Genomic DNA, 25,266 nt, shown 5'->3' with positions numbered 1-25,266 from the left:
AGAAAAATGCAATTATTGAAGGGACACTAAAGAAAGATAACAGATAAAAGAGATGGACTTGATGATGGTCATCACAGTCAATATCATGGGCAAAATAAATGAAGGAAAGACTAAAGAAAAAGACATTTTAGTTAAATGTGCTGCAAAGACGACTGATGTCCCCAGAAAAGAGAGAGAAGTCCTGTCATTTGAGGATATTGAAAACTATTTTTAAAAAATCACTAGTTAATTTCAGAGAAGTCCTGCGCTGGAAAAGGTGTCCTATCTATGATTAGCAGCCAAGAGTAACCTTCTCTAGGTCTGTAAACATTGTCATATAAAGCTTAAGATTTAGAGAAATTAGGACAAGAAGTCTGAAGTAGTTGGAATCGTAAATAAAGACAGAAAATGTGACTAGGGGGAGTGACTGAGACTGCTTAAACACAGAAACCAGGGGACTGGAAGACACTGTGAAAGGGAGCTAGTAATAAGAAATGGTTGGCTGACAGTAACTCAGACTGAAGCTGGGGACCAAGTGATTTGGACTCACTAGACAAGAACAGGACCCAGTGGTTGAGAATAAAAAGAAAGATAGGGGACAGAACACAGATAGGACAAGAAAGTCAGGTAAAGTCATCTGAAGTCTCTTAGAAGGAGAAATCTTGACAAGTAACTGGATGTGTAGCATATGGGTAGAGTATTACAAGCCAGTATCTGGAGACTTCTGGATCTTGATTAAGAAGGATATTAGGTGTAAGAAGTTAAAATTAGAGGCTGGAATTATGACTGGATATAAATAGAAACTTGTCGTGAAAGGTGAGACAAAAAAGAGGCAAGAAGATTATCAAGATTATAAAATTTAAAAATGGTTATTAGGACTGATACAAAGGCCAGAAGTGAGGAAGAAACAGGGATAAGAAAGCTTGACGGGGACACTGTTGAAAGTGATACAGACTTCATGAAAAATGGAAGGAAGATTCTATGCCCAAGAGCATGAAACGTATCCCAAGATTGTCTTTATTTATCTCAACAAATACCTGTAAACCCCCCTGGCAATGGTCATTCCTTAGACCACACTGCTCATAATAAGGTATTACAGTTTATTAGTTACTTTGTTAGCTTTATCACTGTGAATCTAAAGGTTCGAGTCCATAAGGCTGTCAGATGTCATCTCACAGTGAAACTTCTGACTTTGTAGTTTACTTAAAAAGAAAAGCTCAGGAAATGGTTACCTAGGACATTATTCAAATGGTGAAGCAAATCACTCAACTGTTAGGAAATGCCAAAATTAAGATTTAATATATGAAAGAAATTGAGATAATAATTCACACCTCTTCTGTAAAGCCTGATGTCTAATGATGAAAGTATTATATATAAACCAGGTATTTTATAAAACATGAAAACACACATTGAGCACAGAAGATAAAGAAAATATTGGATATATAACCATTTATTCAGCTACATCCTTGTCCCCTGCACTGAATGAGACAGGGTACTGTGAAAAATACAGTGTCTAATCATATAATTAAAGATTATATCATGATGCATACACAAAGACGGTTGAACAAAGGTGCGGAAGACAACCTTAATTCTACCATTTCCTAATTTTGGAATGCTTGACTTTACAGCCTTGATAATGCCCTTTTCCAATAAAGTTTCTGATCTCATACGAAATATCATCACATACTTCCACCTGCTTTTGTCCAAGATATATACATCAGAAATGAACCGTGAGGACAAGCTTCACAGAAGCACCAAAAGTTCGTTTTCATTGTGGAAGTCCTTTAGATATCTGTCTTTCAAACACCAGTATAGAAGAAAGAATCAAGGACTATCATTTGCTGAGATTATTACACTGATTTTGCTCGTTGAAAAATAGATTAAACAAATTTCAAACTAATGCAGAAAACAATTTAGGTTAGGTTTTCAGGAAAATGACTGAAGCTCTATCAGGGCAATTTTTATTAATGTGGAGAACAGCTGCAGGGCAGCTTTCCCCTAGTACTCAGGCAGCAAAATGCACACATTAGTTTCTTGGTACAGGCAAAATTAAACATAATTTCTTTCTCGCTCTTCCTCAGTAGCCTTCAAAGGCCTTACAAGTAACTTCATACGGGACTATGCAGTCAGTGTGCTGAGTTGCAGTTGCTTTCTTTCTCTATTCCTGCATCTGCTCAACATCTCCATTTCCTGCCTTGTCCTTTCTGGGAGGGAAAAAGACAGATGGCCCTGGAAGCTTTTATGTGCATGATAGCTGAGTGGCTCTTTTTCTTACATCAGGAAAGCATAGTCTGAAGCCATTTAGCATTAGACTTAACTACGCTGATAATATGAGCCTAAAGAAGAGGTGGAGAACTGGAAAAAGGCAAGAAGAAACAGTGGGAAAAGGGCTTAGAAAGCATAAGTTCATTTTGCTAAGGGACAGGGACAGTAAAATAGCAGACTTATTTGGAGAAAGGCTGATAATGTGCTAGAAGGAAAAAAAATATTCGCAGCAGACAAAGAAATTGAGGTATGAAACTGATTGATGGACAAAAGGAACAAGAGGAGAATACGTAATTAACGAAAAATTGACTGCAAGAGTGGAGTAGGACCGGAAATGTTTGAGAACACGCAGAGTGCAAAGGGTCTCCTGGAACACAGACAGATATTTGGGGGAAAAAAAAAAAAAAAAAAAAAAACCAGGCCTGAGAACTCATGGGAACTGAACAGGGTGAGAAGACTTAGCAGAAAATGGTGGAGCTGGTTTCAGAAGCAGCTGGAATGATGGCATGTAGAAGTTGGAAATTAATTGGAAGAAAGTAGAAATGGTACGGACTGAGGTGTTTGCTAGAATATAAGAAAGAAATAGAGAAGATGAACAGATGAACAAAATAGCAGCCTGAGAGAGAGAAAATTTGGTTAAGCTTCCTTATTCTTATTGGGATAGCTTTGGGAGAAGAGGACAAAACAATCTGGGAGTCATTTAGGAAAAGGAAGATATGGCAGGGACACCATATGAAAAGAATGGCAATGGGGAAGACAGTGCAGAAGTAGAACATTTTTAGAGGAATTTAAATAATGTGTAAAGGCAGCGGTGTTTAAATGGAATGAAGATGAATGTGCAGGACTTGGGAGGGAAACTACAGAGAGACAGACAATTGGGAATGCAGGATTTATAGAGGAAAAGAAAAATTTATAATATAGGCTGACAAGTACATGGCAAGTAACCAAACGGGGAAGAAAAAGTCAATGGAAATAAGAAAGTAAGAGAGGCAGTAAATGTCATTGTTCTAGCGCTTAGTAAGAGGTCTGGTAACAAAACAGTATATAAAAGTCAAACATTATCTTTGTATGGTACCTTTTTGTGTGGGATGAGGGGGTCTTGGGAAACCGGATTGGGAGCTAGGCATAGGCATCTAGTGAACCTACAATATGTATGGAGAAGAGGATAATGGGCTTTATTATTATTTTAAACAGAAGCAAGAAAGAAAACATTTAAAACCAGTGTCTACACCAGTTCCTAATAACTCAGTATCTGTATCTGTTAAAAAATGAGACCCGTAATTGGGTTATTTATTATGATTATTTGTATTTTATGTATATTCCAGCAAACTCTTATCTACCCAGTATTTCAAAAAAACCCAAATCCAACCCTAAAATAACCTGTATTGCTTCTTTCTGTAGTCTCATATTCAAATTTATTTTTACTATATCTCCCCTTTTATAACAGACTTTACATGAACTAAAAGTGAATCTGAATGAGTGCTACATGATGAAAAACAGAACAGAACATAACCACCTTATTGACAAATGCAATTATCTTTTACACATTCCTTACTCACAAAAGTGATAGTGAAAACTATCAACATTAAATATAACTTCAAGTTGACATAGATTCTTTTATTTATAACAAATGGTAGATCAAAACTTTATTTTTAATTATGATTTCCTTGTGTAATATTTTCTTAAATGCGGAAATTACACTTGGTATTTCAATTATTTTACTTCACTACATAATGCTGCAGCTTTCCTACTTTTGTTTGCTTCGTTATAGAACTGCATAGCATGCTTAATACATTAAGTTGAAAAAAATTAAATGATTGTGGATAAAGACACTATTACCCCAGACATGCTTTGATACCAAGACACATTTTTGAAAGGAATAAGAAAGGCATAAATATTTCCCTAGTAAGCATTTTTTTCCAGAACCTGAAACATGAAAGAGATAGTATTATATTCTTTATTATGGAATATGGCGTATATTCTATATAGTAATTCTATAGCACATACTAGAGTATACAAAGTATCATTTGTAGATAAAATGTAAGGACATAATTTAAATTTTGCAAAATTGGAAAGACATGGTCTTTGTTGCCCCAATGAAAATTTTAGAAAGTGTTGGAAAAATCCCAGTTTCACCCATTAGAAAGCTTTTGTAGCGTTTTGCAGCTAAATTCTCCAAGGAGCCCATCTGTACTGAGCATGCTTTATCCTGGTGTTGCAAGAACGAAGCAGCATTCCCTGCAACCCTCTCTCCTCATTCCTACAAATAACTGCTGCGTTAAATATTGAGATAAGAACAGAGAAATTGTCTTTGTTTTTCTCTCAGTGCTGCTCTCCCCAATATCCATATGCAGAAGAAACAGAATGTGTACTGAAAGCAGTAGGGAACGTGAGCTTGATGGGGAGGTGAGAGGAAGCAAGGAATAGAGAGAGAGATGTGGTACCAAACAGGGAAGGCTGCTAATGGGGAGTGACAATGCAGCATGGACTTTCAAAATGGCTGGACAAGAGAAGCAGCCAAGTGGAAGGGTCAGACAGAGACAAGGGGCTGGGGGTCACTGAGGAGGGAAAGAACTTTTAATTAAAGCAATAATCAGGGTGGCATGAAACTGAGTTCAGAATAGAATGCTGGAAGAAGGTGAAGTTGGCAAAAGAGAAACACAATGTAATGTAGAGCCAGGAGAGAGTGTGTTTAGCCATTGATAAAAGGTGGAACTGGAGTGAGGAGGAAGAAGCCAGAAGGAACTGGAACACAGAGATAGAGGAGTAACAGGGATACATGCTAAGGACAACAAGAAAAGGGAGGTTAGGATGAAAGGGAATCCTCCTTCCAATACTGGAAGTGAACACAAAGAGTCCTGACACTTAGCATTACTCGTCTGCCATTAACTGTTTCTGAAACCTGTCAGCCTACAATAGCTAATCCACAATGACAATGATCCACATAACTCCTACAGTTAGTGTTGTATGGTTACATATTTTGGTAGATCTAAAAGCTCTGAAGTGTTGTATGACAATTAAGCTGAATATATTAAATGATAAGAAATTGCAACTCTCTTTCTTCCTTTTTTACTTTTCCATAGAAAAAACTATTGTTAAGACTGCAAAGTAGAGACAGGAAATGTCAGAATTAAGGTTGCCTTCGCAATGTGATCCAATAACTTGATCAAAACATATTATGGACCAGTCTTTAATTAAATAATCATCTGTGGGTTGTTTGGTTTTTTTTTTCTTGCACCACCTTGAACAGATGAATCAAGGAAAGGTCATCATTACTGAGAATGCTGCTTGTAAGTCCTTGATTTAATTTGTTGCAGAAATGGAAATACATGAAATGAGCATGAACAGGCAGAGGATAGCTGGAAAAGAATGGATAATCATGGTTAAAAAGCTGAAGTGCTGTTCCTATGTAGTTTGGGATAAGTCCTTCAGAATACATACTTCAAAAATACTCAGTAATTATGTGTTGCTCATTTTATAAATATCCAGCTTGGTATCTCAGCCCATAAATGAAATGGAATTGAACAGGAACAGTGATTTTAAATACACTGAATACATTTGCCAAAAAATGCAAAGTATCCTGAAAAAATAGGTCCTAGCTACTTAAAAGTTAAGCAGTTTGTCATCTCTGTGACTCTATTTCCCTGCTTTCAAATGGGAATACTCCAAACTTCACTTCCTTGCAGGAATGCTCTGAAGATGAAGTAATTAATATTTGCAAAGAGCTCAGATAGTGCAGTGACTAGTGTAACAGAATGGCCTCCCAGGAAATTAGACGTCTGTCTTTGCACCAAACAAAATAACAAAATGACTGGATTACAACAAAATGACATAATGACTGGATTCTTACTAAATGAATTACAGCAAATGGTGCTTTGAATAAAGCATATATTTTATGGGAAGGAAATTAGGATTCTCATATAACAAACCTCATAACATGTACCCATTTCCCAGGCAACATTTAATCTGGCATACTCCAACTTGTGAGCTATTGACTTTGCAGACATAACTTGCTTTAAATCTAAATGTTTTTGTTTATATACATGTGTTTGTCCTACATAAGAACTTATTGCCTCTTTTGAATTTGTTTATAGGCTCAATACATTAAAAGCTTGTTGACTTTTTATTCTGTTGTTATAGCTTCCTTGCAGCACACCAGTAACAACTCTAGGAATTAGAAAAAGTGATTAAATAACACACAGATGATGTCAAATAATACTATTAAGATGATTGACTTTGAAATACAAAATAAAGGCAAGTGAGAGTGATTATGCTAATAATTTTAGGCTTGCCTCTGAAAAATGCGCCTTCATTTATGATTGAAAACAAATGCTATTTTTACTGTTTAGTATTCATGTAGGTAGATTTTGCCTGTTGACTAGAGAAGACATTATAACATTAATAGTATCCTAAAAAATTGTTCTTTACTAATATCTTGTTGTTTACAATATATAGATATAAACATTTAGATTCACAGGAGAAGTAATATGACTTTCTTTAGTATTTCATGTATAAATGTACTCAGTAGACTTGTTTTATTAAAATTTAAATAATGGGATATGGTAAATGAAAAATCCAAGAAGGGAATAAACAGATTATTTATCATTAATACTCAGAGTAGCTTATTGAAACATACCTTTCAGTAACTGCCACTGAATATTAGTTATGAAATTCTCATCATGCCTTGAAAGTTACCCGTTAGGTTTAGCCATTTCTGTAGCTAAAAGGCTCAAAAGTTTCAAATATACCTTTAAAAAATTGTTATCTCACATGTAACTATACATATTCACAAAAACTGCATCCAGCATGTCTGAGTTTCAACCCAATATTGCCTCAAATTAATTATTCTTCTTCAATTGCTCTGTATAAACAGAAATGACCTATTAATTTAAAGAAAATCTATCAGCATAGAATGTATTCTCTCTTATAAACAAGCAAGATGAACTTGACCTTGTTTGAACTTGTTTTGATGTAGCCCAGATGGTAGGCTACATGCTTGAATAGCAGTCTAAAGCTGAGGAAAAACTCATATAGCAAGATCTAGATTTATAGCCTTTTGCAAATTCCTACCTTGTATTGTCCTTTCAGCATCTGTTCTGCCCCCGCTGCGGTCAGCTTCTATCTCTGGGGTCAGAGAGTCTAGAAACATAGAAAGGTAAGACTGACACATATTTCATTTGATTCTTATAGTCCTTTTTACAACCTGTTACTCCAATGCTGAATTACAATACAATCAACCTTTGTCAGTTTTTTTAATGTTGAACAATGACTGGAGGCCAGGACAATTTTTTGTTGGACTAGGAAGATTAATGAGCAATAGATTTTTCAAGCATGAAGGGGGGGAGAAAAAGAAGAAGAAAAAAAATTGACTTCTTGAGCTAATAATATAAAATTGTCCTAGTTTGGACATTCTCTCCAGTGAGTTTATTTGCACATACTATATAAAGTGCCAAAACAAGAAAGAGAGAGGCATCACTTGAATGCAGGAAAGAAAAGAGACATTTCTTTTTTTTCCCCCCATCATGTTATAAATTTTCAATATAACAAGCTTCTTTGGGCACTTCAATTGTAAGTTAATCACAGAAGCAAAAATTGTTTTCTTACCATTTAGGACCCTGAGACTATCTGTTGAAGCTGCCTGTTTCAGTGTCTGTTCCGCTTGCTCCCGTCGTTTAGTCTCAAATTCAAGTGCTTCCTGCAATTTCCTCTTTGCTTTCTTTTCCTTCTTTAGCCTTTTCTGAATTATTGCTAGGAAAAAAGAACATCAGTGTACTCAAATTCAGATTGGAAACTTGGCTACATGATTACCTATTAAGAGTCCTGAGAAAAGCTACAACTGCAATAGTTCGTATAAACTGATTAATTATACAACACTAATTTAAATTACTTGAAATTTGCTGGAATCACACTGGGATATTCTAAGAGCTACTGTTCTATACATGGTATTGAAAACTGTAAATGATATTCAACTTTAGCATATATATTTTTTATAAACATGAGAATCTGTGAATGTCCACATCAGAAAACCTTGGAAATGGCAATGAAATGTACTTTTTGCATCATCTGATGTTGATACATCTCTGTCTCTGGAGGTGAAGTGTTTTTTCAGAATTAAGTCCACCATTTTGTTATTGCCCATAGAACACATTTAGTATACAAATAGTGATGAAGTTCTCGCCTGCCTGCTTGCTTGCCTGCCTGCAGCTTCTCTCCCACAAGAGGGAGATCCGGCTGCTTGGGTGTCTGGGCTGCAGGAGGAGCTCAGCCCCCACCCTACTGTAGTTCTCATTCCTTAGGGAAATGCCCTGAGCTTTCTAACCCCCCTCTAAGCTGCTGCTTCCTGCTAGCCATCTGACCTCTTGGTGCCCGGTGTCTTCCCCATATTTATTTCTTATCCACATTTCCCTTTGTCTTTCCCTTTTCTCTTTCTTGCTTTCTGTCAGTTCCTGTTCCATCAGCTAACTGACCTTGACGAACTCACAGCAAATCCTTTACGGAACTGGATCCCCCAGCCAAGTAAATATTAATTTGCTTTCTCAAGTGTAAGGCAAAATATTAGGAAAGGAAGGAGTAGTTTAAAATTAAGCATTAAAAGGCCCTAATTTAGAAAAATGTTTTCCTTGTGTCTCTTCAGTTCAAATTTTACAAGGAAAAGGATTCCAAGATCAGCATGAAACTTAATGACAATTTTCTTTTCTATGTTACCAGTGACTTACAATGACAAAAGCAAGACTGGCACGATCCCTAACTGAAGGAACATACTGCAGGTTACATTCCTGATGGAAAAGAGTAATGTGAACCAATTTTTCTACTTGATAAAAGCCAAAGTGAGCCTCTAAAGAAATAATGTAGAGTCATAGAACATATCATTATCTCCTCCAACACACCCCAACCTTTCTTACATACCCCATTTAGCATTCTCAGGGATGTGCATGTAAGAAGTTTATTTCTCATAAGATCTTCCCGGATAACCCTTTCCTTGAGAGTCTGTTACTTTGACACTAACTAAAAAATTATCTACTAAACTACTCACTAAAGAATTTTTTACACACAATAAGCAAATTATGCTTCCCAAAACCAGATACTAGATGATACTAGGTTTGACTGCCAAGATCTATCTAGTCCTGTATCTCAGTCCAAAGTAACCTCTGGTACACGCCTAGGGATAAATGCTGGAAAAGGTAAAAATGTATTTCCACCAGTTCATACTCCCCATTTCCAATAGTCTGTGATGGTGGTATCTTTACAAAATGCAAATACTGAAACTGTTAAAGGGAACTGACATTGTTATTACTATTTCATTTATATGCTAAGAATAACCACTTTTTGGGTGATCTTGGATATCTTGTGTTGCTATACAGAACTGTTCAGACACAAAATGAATATAAGCACATATACTGTAGTCAGAATAGCTACATAATTTATATCCAAGACTTTGAAATTTTGGTTCTTTCTCATTTCATATAGTACCAACTACTTTACGGGCTAATTAGCTCATGCTATCAAAGAACATCTAGTATCTATACAAAGGCTAAACTAAATACATTTTGAATCATTGCACGGTTTTAATGTTTTCATTATAAGTACTTTGAAAGTGATTGCAATAAATGAGAAGGAAACATATGTTGCTTTCTGAATTAAAATGTCATCATGGCTGACACATTGTAGATGTGACTACAGCATTCAGAGCCAGAATTAGTAAGCCCTTACTGTGTAGCTGCTCACAGAAGAGATATTATCCTACTTTCACCAGTTGATGAGACACATCCTACAGCCTTAGGAATCACTAATTGGAATATTTACAAAGAAGGAAGGAAACAGTACAGTAAATAAACAGCTCTGCAGAACATACAGTAGCAGCAGTGAATTTAATGTTCCAAAAAACTGCAGAAATATTCAGATGTAGCCACTAAAGGAAAAGATATTTTACTTGTGGTAACACGACTAGAAAAAGATAGAGCTGCCTAATGCTAAAAATCCCATTCATCTATGGGTTTTGACCTGTATGTGACACAGTGACTTGTGTTTTTATGCTGTAGCTTTTAAGTGCATTTCGGTTTTTTCATATGGCATCTCTTAATTTAGGGATATGGTACACTTCTCCCATCTTGCTCATGCTTCCATTAAGACATGTGAAACTTTCTTTAAGCCATGGCACTTGCTATCTGTAGAAAGTAATAGTAGGTAAAGCCCCCTATGTATTTTTCTACCTTTAATTGAAGAATAAATTCTCACAATAATTACAGTCTGGCCTTACTTTTTCTCTTCTACTTGGATCTGTTCATTTTAAAGAATAATCCATTACTTTTTTTTCTTTTGTACAGAAGTATCCACTAGCAGAGACAGTCATCCTCATTATATTTGCTTTGCTGCATACTACCATTAAGTGTTCAAATCCATTCCTCTTTGGTCTGACTCTTTTACCAGTGCAATATCATCATTAGAGGGATACATTTAAAAAGCAGGTAATGCATCATGCTGAAAATAACACTGTCAATTATTTAAGTTCCATGAACGAAGTAAGGGACTATCCCATGCTCTTTCCTGACATACAGCTTTGAGTTAAATTCATTTTGCTTAATTTTAACTGCTCAAAACATGTGTCTAGTCCAGCCTAGAAAACTATATTTCCTCTGGAGTTGAAGGAAAGAGAAAAAAGTCTTCAAAGTGTAACTGACCCCACCTACCTGTCTGAGAACAGGATATACAAATCTCTTTTTTTATCGACCAGAAGAGGAACTTCTATTAACTTAAATGAGGTGCTTAACTTTCAAATGGCAAAACTCAAGTAAGGTCAGATTTCCTCCACCCCCCCCCCCACCCCCCCCCACCCCCCACCCCACCGCCCACCTTTCTACTGTGCATGTGACTGTCTAAGAAGGAATATATATTTGAGCAGTTGAGACACAGAGGTAAAAGGATGTGAAGAATAAACAAGCTCTTTTACAAAACTACTTTAAAAGTGTAAGTAATGCAATTGTACTGAACAAAACAGGCCAGTTGTGGACAAAGGGATGATTCATCGCACAGCTGTGATAATTGTTAAGTAGTTTTCTTTAAAAATGTATTCTCAAAAGTTAAGAAAGGAAACTAATGTTGTGACAATCCTACCCCTTAATGAGTCAAGGCATGAAACAGGATTACATTGTGTACTTACTGCTAGCACGTTAGTTAAAGGTATACTGACACTGGTTGTGAATCCAAGTGTTCTTAGGATTCCCTGTTTAGCTGGTTCCCAGAAAATTAAGCTGGACAAGAAGAGAGTTATAATTCTAGCCCTGCAAAAATATGTATCTGACTTGTCATGGTCTGTGGTAAACAGCAAGTGAGCCCCAGAGGTCAACTGTCCCTTGCAAAGTAATTAAATATAATTAAAGGGCAAGACATACGTATACAGTAAAATGGAGCCATAAAGACAGGAACATGCTTGTAATACAAACAGGCAATGCAAATCACTGTAAACTGCCCTACCTTTACTATCAATGAAATGATTTAAAAATCTTTATCATGTATAGGCTTTACAGTGGGCTGATGGTAATGTTTGAAATGCTACTAATGCTACTGCCTTATCAAGAAGAACCTTAGCTGTTCCCTCTACAAACATGTGTTTGATCTCCTGCACATTATAAAGTGCTTATATAGTACTATTGTCTTTATATTTATTAAATATGGTTTGCCTAAATATGCAATGTATGACCTTACCACATGAGAACAGAAGCAAGAGTTCCTAAAACCTTGCAGATTCTTAAATTTGATACAAATTGTCTTTGTACTAAGAAGCTATCCTTTTTCATAATGATTACAACCTTCTAAAGTCCATAACAGCACCTATGGTATTTATAATTGTGTTGTGTATTACTGAAGTAATGTTCAAGAAAAGCATTGAGAAAAAGGAAGTTCCTTGTTCTAAATGACATGAAGATCCTATGCAGAATCAGGCAGGCTCTTAAACCTCCTGCACTGCACTCAGCCTGGACATAACATGAGATAGTGGGAAAAATTTTGATGAAACAAAGGTGTTTGATAAAAAAATTTGGTGTCCTAAGGAAATAAATTACAAGGTGTTTATGTCTGCTTAATTAAGATACCTCTGTTCTTCTGTTCCACAGCCAACTGTTTTTCAAGTGTTTCCCTCAATTCTCGTTCCCTGAAGAGCTCCATCTTCAGCTCTGTCTTTTCCAGTTGGACCTGTTTCTCTTGAGCTCTGGCATTGTCTATAGCAACCTTTAGTAGGCCCTGTTCAGAGATAAAGTTGGATAATGTTTGAAGAACATTAGAACAGCTGACATAATAACTTCTGTTATTTCTCCTTGATTAGTCATATGAGATTTTACAAATGAAATAATCCTGTCACTGGGTCAAAGCCTCCCAATTATCAACAGCAAATTTTTACTGGAATTAATTTTAACAGGTGGACAAAAATTATAAAAAGCTGGGTGCCAAGTTTTCCCAGAAAATGCAAACTCACCTTTGACTGTGCATACTACTAATGTGAAAAAGTTATAGGGATAGGTTTATTCTTTGTAAGAGATAAAAGAAACAAGTGTATGTCAGGCACTTTCCTGTGACCAAACTAAAAAGCTGTCCCATTGAAAAAGAATTGACAACCTAATCTCATGATCGTATCATCCACAGAATGGCAAATTCAATCTCTAGCACAACATAAGCCAATGGAAGCTACCAAAGGGAGAAAGACTCTTTTAAAGGCTTGCCATTTGTTCCTTATTGTTGTTAATTATTGTTATTTCCAAATATTTTCATATTTCATACAGTTACCAAGGAAGACTGGGTTACTGAGATATTAGCAGTCACAAAGCAGGAAGATATCTCTGTTTTAAATCCATTCCCTGACCTTGTACAACTGTTATCTCACAGCAGAGAACAAAATACAATCACTTAATTTCTTGACCTGGGATGGCTGAAATAAACTCTACCTTTTTTTGTTGGTATTGTATCAGGAAATAATGATTCAGCCTATTCTAAACTCCTTTTGAGAATTTCAACTTCACAATTCCTTCTTTTTTGCAAGGAAACAGGAAGATCCCAGCACAGCTAATAACTAGACACTTAGGACATTAAGATAGGGTATGACAAAGAGGAGGAGAAATGCAATTGAAATAAATGAACATGGAAAGAGGAAATATTTCCTCTTCCATTTTCTAGAAGCCTGGCTATCAAGTTCTTAAGTCTACACCTGAATCTCTCGTCTTGAAGCTATCATAATAGAGTAGATAATTAAGCATGGATATGCATGTATGAACCTCCATGGATATGAACCTAGCTCTTCTGTATCCTAGGCAAGTCTCCTGACAACTTAACTGTAGAGATAATTTGACCCAACAGAGATTTAATTACTGATATAAAGCAAAACAATGCCAACAAGAGAGACTGAAGAGTACTCCCCAATAGCTCCGCTAGGGAAGCATTCAGCTAACAGATAAAAGGTTCACACTCAAGACCTGGTTTCAGAACAGCCACACTACAGACAAGAAATCATGTCCCCCAACTCCCAAGTAAGCTTCCTCACTCCTCAGGCACACTTCCTAAATTGTATTCTGGGTTGCATGTTTCTTCAATAAAATTGTTCGAAACATATCCAAAATGGAAGGAAAAAAGAAGCCAGCATGATGATACTTGAGAAATGGAAAAAGTATTTTTCATGAGTGTTAGTCTGCACATTTATCCCAGTAGTCTTCCCAATGTCAATGCCTGCTTTGAAATTTGTGTCCTTCAAACTCTTCTTTTAAGTCTGCTTTCAGAGCTTGTTATTTTCAGTACTCCTCATCCTCATTCTTAACTAAATTGTTGCGTCAAGTGTTGTCTCATTCAGAGTTTAAAGCTTTGCAACTCTATTACACTTCAATCTATTAAAGTCCATAGGAACTGAAAGAACTCCACACCTTCCAACTGCAAGACCCAGGTGGTCATCAAAATAACATACACTACATAAGTATAGAACCACATCTGAAAATATCTAACAATGGTAACACAACAAATGTGCTTACAAATATGTTTAAAGTTTTGGCAGGTTTTTTTAAAAGAATCAAATGCTATTCTAAAATAGCTAAAATGCAAAGGTATTTTGTGTTGAATGCTAAACCTGGATGATGCTAAAGAAAACCACATAAAGCTAAATATAAAGCTCTACAGACACATGCCAAATAAAATACAAAGTGAGATATCTGTAAAGCCCTTCTAATCTATTTTTTAAAAAGTTAATATCCACTTGAATTCTGTTCCTTTCCCCCACCATATTCTCCTATACTTACAACCATCATAAACTATGTTTTCTATATGAGACGCATTTGAAATAGTAAAAAATTGACATAGGGGTTGTTCATCAAAACCTACTTCTGGCTCATATTTAAACTCTAGAATAGTTTATTCTCTTCCAATTCATCACTTATGGGAACATGTGATTCATCCAAGTCACTGATAAACCAGATCAAGTGAAATAACATGAAAAGTATTAGTTGATGGAAAGTGTATTGTCAAGTAAGTTTAAAACTGAAAACACCCTCCACAAAAATTCTTACGATCTTGTTTAACAATAAAATCAAGCTGCTAAAGCAACTGCCATCTTTACTCAATTCAACTACATTCATGTACATGTTTCTTCTTCATCAGGAACAAACAATTAGTAACAAATGAAAGCGATCATTACATCAAGTGCCCTTTTAGATCACCCCAATTAAAACTTTAGTTTAGCTGTATTTTAATTCTAAGATACCAAATTCTAATTTTCTGCTCTGATTGCTCTTGTTGACTTATCTTTGAAAGATGTACTCTCAGTGCAAAGCCTAGAGATTATTTAGCAAGATGCCAATGTTGGCACCACTTAATGTGTTGATTGGTTGTATTATCAGTAGCAGTTTAAAATAAATTACTATTAAATTATTATTGTCCTTGGCTGACAAAACATAATATTTTGGTGTTCTTTAAATATGAAACAATCATTATGAATAAACATGGAGAATAATGCTAGAGTGTAACACTGTTGTGTGTAATTTTATATTAAGAATTGCTGCAAAGTACGAGGCTGCTAAAAGCATATTACATTTTCTATTGAATTTCTACACCGCACTTCCTCCCCCAACCTTTCCTTTTTTTATACTTGCTGCTAACGTAGCTAATGGTAATACATTACCTATTGCTGCTGATTATGTCTGAAAAATATTAGCTTTTTGGATCCAAGACCCACTAGGGACTACTTATAAGCTACACAAAATTAAGTTTCATTTTTAGAAGTTAAATCAGTGCACATCAGTAGGCGTCCAATGTGAAAAAAAATCTGCACTAGAGCCAAACTGATACATATGCAAAAGTGCTGTTGCTGCCAATGACAGCTCTAGTGCAAAAATACTGGAAACATTCAATATCTCCCTGTATTCAGTACAGAATGGGGTGAGAAAAACAACTAAAAAGTACAGCATCTAAAAACCATCAGTGCCCCTTCGAACAGGAATAGCAATTTCAGAGTTGCATGAAATTCTATTAATTCTCCCAGTGGATCTGCTGTAAAAGATTCTACAAAATACAGTATGTCCAACTTGTATTTGCTATGGCTAATCCTCTAACCTGATATTAAATCAATATGCTGCCAATGACAATGGGAAATGCAGTGCAACACAGGACATTAAGGAAAAGAAAATATTTCCCTTTAGGGAAGGTCAGATGTTATGGAGGCTGGATAATGATAACTGTGGTGAACATGCTCAGGTTCCAGATTTGTTTTTAATACAGTATGGCTCTATCTGGAGCCAGGCTTTAAACATGTCATGTCATTCTGCCTCTCTGTCACTGTTCTAATATTTTTGTATTTTAATATAAGGTTAAAATTATTTTTTTTTTCCCCTAGAGATTTATAGATCATTCTGATTTGTTTTGTTTATTTAAATGCACTTGTTTTAATATTTTCCATTAATAAATTCTTCAGAATTGTGCCAAACAAAAATTTAATTTGATATATGGTTGATATTTCTCCTCATTCTCAGGTGTATCCAAAACCACCATCATGTTAGGGCAGTCTACTGATACTATAGAAATGAAACATAAATCAAACCTGAACTCAGCCTTAAAGCCAGTATTACCCATCATTATTTTTTAAAAATACGAATAATGTGTTGCTTATTTTGAAAGGGGTGTAGGGGAAGGGATACAGAAGCTCTTTCTCTTTCTAGCTATATCTATAGTGTGTTCCACCTAAGGTAATTTAGTTAGCTACACAGTTATATGTGACATCAAAATGGCCTTACTAGCTAGTCCATGGGCTATCTAGAAGATGATATCCTGTTTCCAACAATTGCCCACAGTGACTGAAAAAGGAAAACTAGAAGAACAAGGCATCCATACAGTGAAGATTTCCTAGTCAAACCTCCCACGTTCCAGAGATTTGTAGTTCAGGGGCTTCCTTTTGCAGTATTAGCTATACATGGTGAAAACACTTTCAAATAACACTGCTTCTCTTTTAGTGAGAAATTATATATAATTATATATATAATATATATATATATATAATGCTCTCATCATTAAAACTATCTAGTGAAAGACTTACCAAAAAAATCAATATATACCCTTTTAGTTCACTTTACAGGTTTGAAAATTTGCTGTTTGTAACTGACTAGTGACTTAGTAACATAAGCAAAGTAAGATAACACAGCTTGACTATCTCTACAGATAACTCCAGAAAGACATTTTTGAAATATCTCAGATTGAATATCTCCATTACAGGTAAAGGCATATTGCACAAGTATAAATGACATTTTTCCATTAACACTTTCCATGAAAAATAAAGTAATTCTCTTGAATTTTAGCAGAAGATAAATAAAATAACAAGAAGTAAACCTGTGGTTTTTACTTTATCCGGTGCTTGCAATATTTTTCTCTGGTGTATTTAGTCATAGATGATAACAGTGCAGGAGGCTCACAGCAATAAAGCCAGTAGTTTGTTTTGTTGTCATAAGGGAATTTAGTTTGTAATCATGCATTTCTTTTATTAATATCAATGGGATACTTGCTACTTATTTTACATATCTCCTTAAAAATACTTAACAAAGAGACTGTGTCAATACAATATAGTCTTGATTGATAGAAAAATATGGCTTTCAGGGTGCATCTAATTCATCCCTTAGATATTAGTGGAAATTCAGCTCAGGGACAGTAAAGATTCAGACTCTAAAAGCTTAAAAAAACATTACTTTTACCCAAGAATATTGCAGTATCATGAAAGGCTGTGGCTGTAACATAACTGGGCCATGACTCAAAAAGGTGAACTTATGCGAGGGGTATGGAAACATCTTTAGCCTTCTCACTATCACCCACACAGCATTTTGCTGTGACCCACCTTTCACCACCCTTCATCCTCCCTGCAGCTGCACATAGACTTTCAGCATTTAATCTGCAAAACAATCAACAAATACACATTGGGAAGGAACAGATATATCACTTAATTTAAACTCTCTGGGGAAATTTATTTTCTCTTCTTTTTAGATGTGCAGATACACATCTGAATGAGAAAATATGTCCCCAATCTCATTTCTTTATTTTATGTGTGTATTTGTTTAATAATATTTTGTTACAGTCTCTTATTTGCATTTCAGCAGTCCCCAGCAAGAAATAAACTTTGGTTGTTCTGGGTACTGTGTATGGTTATTTTCTCCTTTTTAAATGTACATATAATTAAACTTTGTAATTTTGTTTCAATAAGTATGGAGAAGTAAGAAAAACATATATATGAAACGCAAAAGGAAATAAACCCACCTAGCAGCCCCTGGTGACAGTGATAGCAAATAGGCTTGTCTAACATTTGCCTAAAATTATGAATTAGTGATTAGGGACCATCCATTTAACTTTGTATGGACGGAAGACAGAGACTTCCTTGTGTTTAATGTCCAATTTTAAAGGATGACTCAGACTTCTAAAATGGAAGTAAGTAGAGTTGGGCACCAAGTTCAATCACCTAAGCTCTTCAGCACCTGCAAGACTTTTAGCACATTTTGTTTTCAAATACCAAAAGTGTTTAGAAATTTTTGCTCACATATCCGAAAGCTCCGTGGAAGGTTTAGGATCATCCTTACCCTGACAAAGGTCAAAATTAGAGCTTCTAGTGCCCATACAGTACCTCAATCCTGTTCTGTTTTAAACCAGGACAGGTTCTACAACCTATTCTGGAGACACCCATTCTGCAGATTCTCTGGTTCCTGCACCTCACACAACTAAATATACACAAGGGGATCACAGCACACATGTCTGCCATCATGTCCGTGCACTCTGGTGTAGCCAGAGGCTGCCTGTCTATGTATTCATGTGACCATCATATCCCTTAAAATATAGGCAACCTCTACCACAACATGTGGCGGGTCATGAATGCACCCCAGTCCCATGACCTAACAAAGATGTACATGTGCATTTCACAGGCAGACATACAGCCTTTCTGTGAAAGGACACATCCATATATTCATCATGCATGACCCTGGGGAAAAAAGAACAGCGTTTATCAAAACCACTCATCTAGCCTTTGGCTAGATTGGTGCTATTTTCTGTTTCAAAAGCACCTTCATATTGGAGGCAGGGAACAGACTGTAGACCAGATGATCTCTTCTAGCAAGTTAGATCTGCTCCATTGCTAGCATAGCTGCAACAAGAGAATGGTGAGAGATCTTACTGCTCCACCTCTCCTTTGAATCCACATCTCTGTACTGAAAGGGGTGCAAAATTCATCTGGACCAAAGGAGAGTGAAGAGGAATTTACCGAGTGACAAGAGTCCTTATGATTCATGTGCTAAATGCATCATGGGTTTCAGGTAGTCCTTATGCATTTCTTAACAAAGTCACAAATGATACTGCAAGCAGGGATCATAGTACGGAATTTCCTCTTTCCACAAATCCCATTAACGAGTTTGAACTTGTAGTCAAATACCTAAAACTCAGTTCTGAAAGTGTCAGTATGACAGTATCTAACTCATTTGTGGGCCTGGAGTAGCCCCCTCTCATTGCAATAATTGCTAATTATGGAAATCATTTTAAACGTCATGGATTAGAGAAACTGCCACTATTGTACATAGGTTATTGTAATAAATTCTACCATTTTAAAGAGAATACTTAACTTTTTCTACACAGGTGGGAAAATCGAACTAGCTTGCTTTTTTTTTTTTTTTGTTATGAAGTGATTTTCTGATGTTGTCCTGATAGAGATTAAATCTATGAGGGGAAAAAATGCCTTGATGGCATGTGAAAGGATCCTCAGAGATCTGTAGAAACCATGTAATGCAACATGGGGACACACTGAAAAAATCCAGAAGGATTTATGTCCCACCTGTGTGCCCTGACAGATTATTTGTCGTGATGCGGAACCTGGAGGTAAGGAACAGTAAATACAAAAGCACAATGAGAGAAGGCATAAAGAAGTCTCTGGTTTCTTTACAATGTTGCCTTTATTTTAGCTCTTCATATAAGATTAGGGGTTTTGTGTGTTTTATTATTTAAAAAAAAAAAAAAAAGACTGAATTTCACATTCACATTTTCTGTAAAATGAAACTGAATGCATTCTTGGCAAATTAATCCTGGTTATTTATCCTGAAGTAGTGTAGCACTCTCATATTCAATCACAAGATTAGCTAACCTGTTGATGCTGAATGCTTTGCTCATTAGGTTGCTGTCTAGAGACATTGAGTGCACACATTTGTCAAAAAAATTACTAAGAACTTTCCTGTACATGCATGCACAGCTAAAACATTACATACTTTGCTAACTGTATTTCTTCCTTTATGAAGAAATACATTATTTACAGATTGCAGCAGATCTGTTAGAAGAATGCTAACTGTTGTAGAATTACCTCCGTTTATGATTTAAACATCAAAGATCCTACGTCTCCGAACCACCAGATGCAATCACAAATATGCTCTTTCAGACCAGAGAGATATAGCAACACTTAATTCTTAAATAGCAGTATTTTTTCGTTAGTAGATCTCAAAACAACAGCAATGAATGGATCATATACTTTTCACAAAACAACTCTGAAATGCCATGAACTTTAATGAGATTGCTTAAGAAAGTAAAATGAGTAGGATTTGGCCCTATTCTGTCATAGCTTTTGCTGAACAGAATACAATTGATTTTATGTATTTGCAGGAATGAGCAGGGAAAAATATTGTGACAAATACATTTGAAGTTAGTAGCTGCACAGATGAGGCTTATCTGGAATGAGTACAACATGGCTGCATTATTTCCTGCACTACCATTTTGCTTCTGCATGCAACATACAACCATTTTGTTGCAAAAGTTGCATCTGCAGAACACATGATCACTGAATTTGTGGACAAAAGAATTCTTCACTCTAATATGAAACACTAACATCTTGGCTCCAAGCTACATGCTAGCGTATACCTTAAATAATATTTGAATCAGGCTGTACTGTACACACAATAGACATCATGATCACTGAATAGGAAATCTGCAGAAAATTTGGTAATACCCTTTGAAGTCTATTCTTTGAAGACAGTACTTTAAGTGAAATGAGCTTATTTATAAAAAGAAGTGCTTTTTGTGAATGCTTTTATGGGAGACACATTTCAAATAGCTTTAAATATAATTTCCACCTTGGCACTCCAGCAATTTAAAATAACTATTTATTAAAGAAATGTTTCTCTGCTTAGTAAATGAGATAAAATTAAACAGTGAGATACATTTCATTAGCCTGTAATAAAAAGAGCATTTAAGACAAATGTTGTTAAACACACCAATGTAATTTTCATCAAATTCTCTGCTGTGGTTTAATATACAATCTGTATTTTTATGTACTGTATCTGACAGCTTCTAAATTCATTTGTTTGCTGTGGTTCCTTTAAAACCTAAATTACTAGAAAGTTTCAGTAAATTAGTTGATCCAAATAATTTTATGAACTGACTAAACTAGAATGGTTATATTAATTTAGACAAATCTACAACTGGCTCCTCTCCATCCTTTTAAGCTGATCTACAGAAAGGCCTACCTGGATGTTAGTCAGAAGGGTCTCTATGGAGGACAATCCATCAGGGAATAGAAAAGGAGATGGAAAACCCGGAGGTAGTGGTTGCCCATGCCCAGTTAGAGAAAGTTTGTCAAGGCTGTCTCTTGCGGTTGGTGTGGAGAGCGGGGTCTCATCTGTATGTGATTGAAACAAAAATATAGAACAAGTTACGCTTGTCTGTTTTTATTAGACCTCAGTAATGGCTTCCCTAGTGGTTTCCAGAACATTTATTGCAAATTGGTTCCTGCTATCAGGAGAAAATGCTTTCTGCTGAATTTTCTTTAATGAAAAAGCTGTGGAGATACAACAAGATAACATTAATGAGTAACTTTATAAGCCTTTTAAATGCAGTCTCTAATGAGACTGAGTTTACAGTGCCATAGAATCTTTTTAAAACAAATATTATCTCACATATACTTGTGATAATATATTCAGGCTGACTTTATGGGCACCTTCCCAATTATCTCATTTTAGTTTGTGTTCTATTTGGATTGACAATAGAATATTTTCTAGCATGACATATATTTTGTATACGAGAAGTATTTGAATATGAGGCTTCCCATGCAATTAACCCTTCCCACTCTTAATGGTTTCACTTACAGCTCAGAAGATTCTGCAACACAGAAAAACTACAGACCCTCAATGCATTTTTAATCAAGAAAGTACACCTGATTCCCACAATTGAAACACGCTCTGAACAATACATGAAATTAACATCATGGTTACAATCACTGGCCTAATTTTTTTTTAAGCAAGCACAAACATCTAACAATTAGTACTAAACTCCATAGTGGGATCTTCGTAACAATCAGATGTGATCAGTTCTGACATCACAACAGGAAAAAACTCATGCAGTTTGAAGACTTCTAAGATTAAAATTTCACAGATAATCTGTGAACAGATTATAAAGTAAATGAAAAAAAAAACCCAAACCCACAACAGAAAAAAGCCCCACAACTAATAGAAACTTCAATACCCTGTTTCAGGTTTGCTTTTTTTTTACTTTTTGAAATATTTTTAGACTAGTGTTGATATGATACAGAAATTTAGGTCAATTTCTTTGCACCAGATGTTAATCTGAATTCTTCAAAAGGAAAACTATCTATACATATATATAGACACATACATACTCATCTTACCAGGGGCTCAGTCATTAACTGACACATATTGATGTATCTCAATACAATACAAGGACACCAGAATGTACTCTTGGTATTATGCAAATCTCTGCAAAGCCATTTGACTACAAAAGGGTTTGTCAGACTTGCTCTTTTCCACTTGGGCTTTGATCATTATAAGGTATATATGTGTTGGGGTATTTTAATTCTTTTTCTTTCTGGACTTTCTCTATTTATCCTATCATGTACATTAGGAATTGCATTATATGAAAGCTCTGATTCTAGTTGCCTAAAAAGAGCTCTCTTTTTGACTGGAGCGCTGTATTTTCTTAAGTGGACATAGTCTAGAACCAGGAAAATTGAAATCTGTAGCTACAAATGGTTAGTGTAGGTTTTGACAACCCCAGAACCAGAAAAACATAACTCAGAGTCCCAGTTCATTCCAACAGTCCCCATCCAGCATTACTCCAGAAGAAATCACTCTCCATCAACCATGTTCAGGTGCATATTTCATGTTCCATTTTCTCACCAGCCCTGTTGCGTTGGCCAGTATTTATAGTGCTAGAGTGAAAGCCTCAGCCACTATGGCCCTCTACAGAAATACCCAAACAGGCATTTGTACATCTGCTTCTGGGCTGGTCCCACTTAGCTCTTTCTATAGACAGTGGAGAGAAGCTGACACAAGTTTAAGGTGCTAATCCTTCTGAACTGTAACAGGCATCTACTGCAGAAGGAGATAAATCTTCCTCTAGAAGTGTCTGGTAACTGGAAGAGAAGCCTAAGCTGAATAGCTCAGATGGAAAGATCTACTTTTGATGAGATCTCTCCTACCACGGAAGCTGTTTTTCCTGCTTCATTGTGGCTCAGGTTGAGAGTAGCCTACACAAGGAGTAAAACCCTATTTGTCACAGTTTGTGCCACGACTACTGCTTTCTCATAAAGTCATCATTTAAAGGCATACCATGGTAAGATTTGTGAAACTGTGAAAGGAATGGGTGTTAACCAAGGAAAACTTCAGCCCATTCAGAGTCACAGAAGTTTTTTTCAGCTATATTTAAGTTCTCCCGTCATTTCACAAAGTGCTGAGAAAAACTGGCTGTAGATTACTGAACCATTTCCTATCTACCTTAACAAGACTCAAAGCAGGCTCTGAAAAATGTACTCTCTGAATGTATCGTCTGTACTCATGCTACTCGACAGCAACAGGATCTCTGTAGTCATTTTGTAGCAACAGACTAAAATTTGGTCCTAAATATGATTTTTAAAATTTTCTTCCAACTTTTAAAAAAATTATGGAAATATTCACCACTTCATTAGAAAAAATAAGTTAGGTATTCCTGGGTATTGCAAACTAACTTATTGTTCTCAGATCATTCTACTAGTTCATCTTCTCAAATCCTATTCTAATGTGAAAAATCATTACCAAATGTTTTCTTCCAAACAGCTGTCAGAATTATTATGCTTCCATTAGTCAAAAGAAACAACCCAAAACCTAAACAAAACTGGTTAGATGATAGATTGATAAACCCTACACAGTACTATTGCATGGCTGAAAACTTCTTTTTCCTCTGCTATAAATATGGCTTTCCCAAATGATTCCTACACAATATTAAAAAGAAAAAAAATTAAAATTTTTAATTTTACAAAACCTCTTCTATGTCACATCACTAAGGCTTTTTTGGCTAAAGTCCTCTTTATCTCAGTGGTTCTAGTGAAGGTAACTGGACTTGTGTTAGTATAGCAAGAAAGAGTCTAATCAGTAATACGCATGGTAGAATTGATTCATATAAATGAGAAAGTAAAGTAAAAAAAGACATCATTTGCCTCTAGGTATATCAGAGAAATGGAACAATCACCTCTCATACTTCTAAGACAAGTTAGAATCTTACTAATATTTCAAGTCTCAAATTGTGAAAATATCTTAAAACATACTAGATAAAATTGACCCACTTAAAAATACCATAAGCCTTAATTCACTTAAAAACTATAGTCTTTTATGCAATTGTTGAGATACAGAAAGCTCCTAACACTGTTCTTGTCACAGAATTTAAGCAAGGGATTAAATTTTTTACTTTATTACTCCTTTAAAGTTAAATATATATTAAGTTTGCCATACTTTGGTGCATGCTCAAAACATGTTGTGAAGTTTGTAAAAATTTTCCTAATGATGTGTGGCAAGGTTTTGCAATAGGCAAAGTAGCTCAAAAAAGGTTAGAATGGTATGAACTAAGAATAACATCCAAACTCTTATGTTATAATAAATAACAGAAACAAATTTACACTGAAGGGTAAGACTAGAGAGCTGAACTTACTATGAACTTATTTAAATGAAACGTCAACTCAGAAGAAAAAAAGTCAGACTAATATGACTTTGTTTTCTTGATGTCCCATGTGAAATAAACTTTGAGTGTGAGTATGTTTGAAACAGAGCAAATGTACATATTATACACAGGAAACATGGATATTTGTGGATGTGAGATAAGCGATGATTGAGTGAATCTTGAAAAAATGCATTTTTGAGAAAAACCACACTGTAAACACAGCCAATTAAAACATAACCGTATATCTTAGTAGCAAAATAATAAAAATCTTGCCATTAAAGCATTTAAAAATCTTCTACTCTTGCAGACATCCTCTTTTCTCAATACAATGAGATATCTTTGTTTCCAAATAATCATTAGTCTAACATCCTTTAAACTGTTGCAAAGGAACTACTAATGTTTCTCTTAACCTACTAGCAGAGCAACACTGCAAAAATGATGAGCCCTTGCTGGGAAACAGAGATTTGGCATTTTCAGTCTAAACGCATCAAAGGAAGCATTCGAAGACAAGTCAGGGCAAGAGGGGAAAGAGGGTCAATCTACAACTCCATTGTTGGAGTTGGGAACACAACAGTG

At 35.5% G+C, this 25,266-nt stretch overlaps 1 protein-coding gene across 4 annotated transcripts in view; it reads right to left on the bottom strand.

Moving 5' to 3' along the window:
* Positions 1 to 25,266, bottom strand: part of DACH1 (dachshund family transcription factor 1) — a 368,620-nt gene that overhangs the window by 31,098 nt on the left and 312,256 nt on the right. For 3 of the 4 annotated variants that reach the window (XM_074912141.1, XM_074912150.1, XM_074912158.1), the window contains 4 exons: positions 21,234 to 21,385; positions 12,333 to 12,480; positions 7,849 to 7,992; positions 7,315 to 7,383 (listed from right to left, as the gene is read on the bottom strand). In XM_074912141.1, the coding sequence (XP_074768242.1) occupies positions 7,315 to 7,383; positions 7,849 to 7,992; positions 12,333 to 12,480; positions 21,234 to 21,385 (513 nt within the window). Of the gene's footprint in view, positions 1 to 3,319; positions 3,387 to 7,314; positions 7,384 to 7,848; positions 7,993 to 12,332; positions 12,481 to 21,233; positions 21,386 to 25,266 lie in introns of all 4 variants that reach the window. The other variant, XM_074912169.1, reaches the window with a different exon arrangement.

Source organism: Athene noctua, chromosome 1, assembly GCF_965140245.1.
Source record: "Athene noctua chromosome 1, bAthNoc1.hap1.1, whole genome shotgun sequence".
NCBI classification, from domain to species: Eukaryota; Metazoa; Chordata; class Aves; order Strigiformes; family Strigidae; genus Athene; species Athene noctua.
The sequence above is the reverse complement of the archived record's forward strand: the minus strand, read 5'-3'. Positions and strand labels throughout refer to the sequence as shown.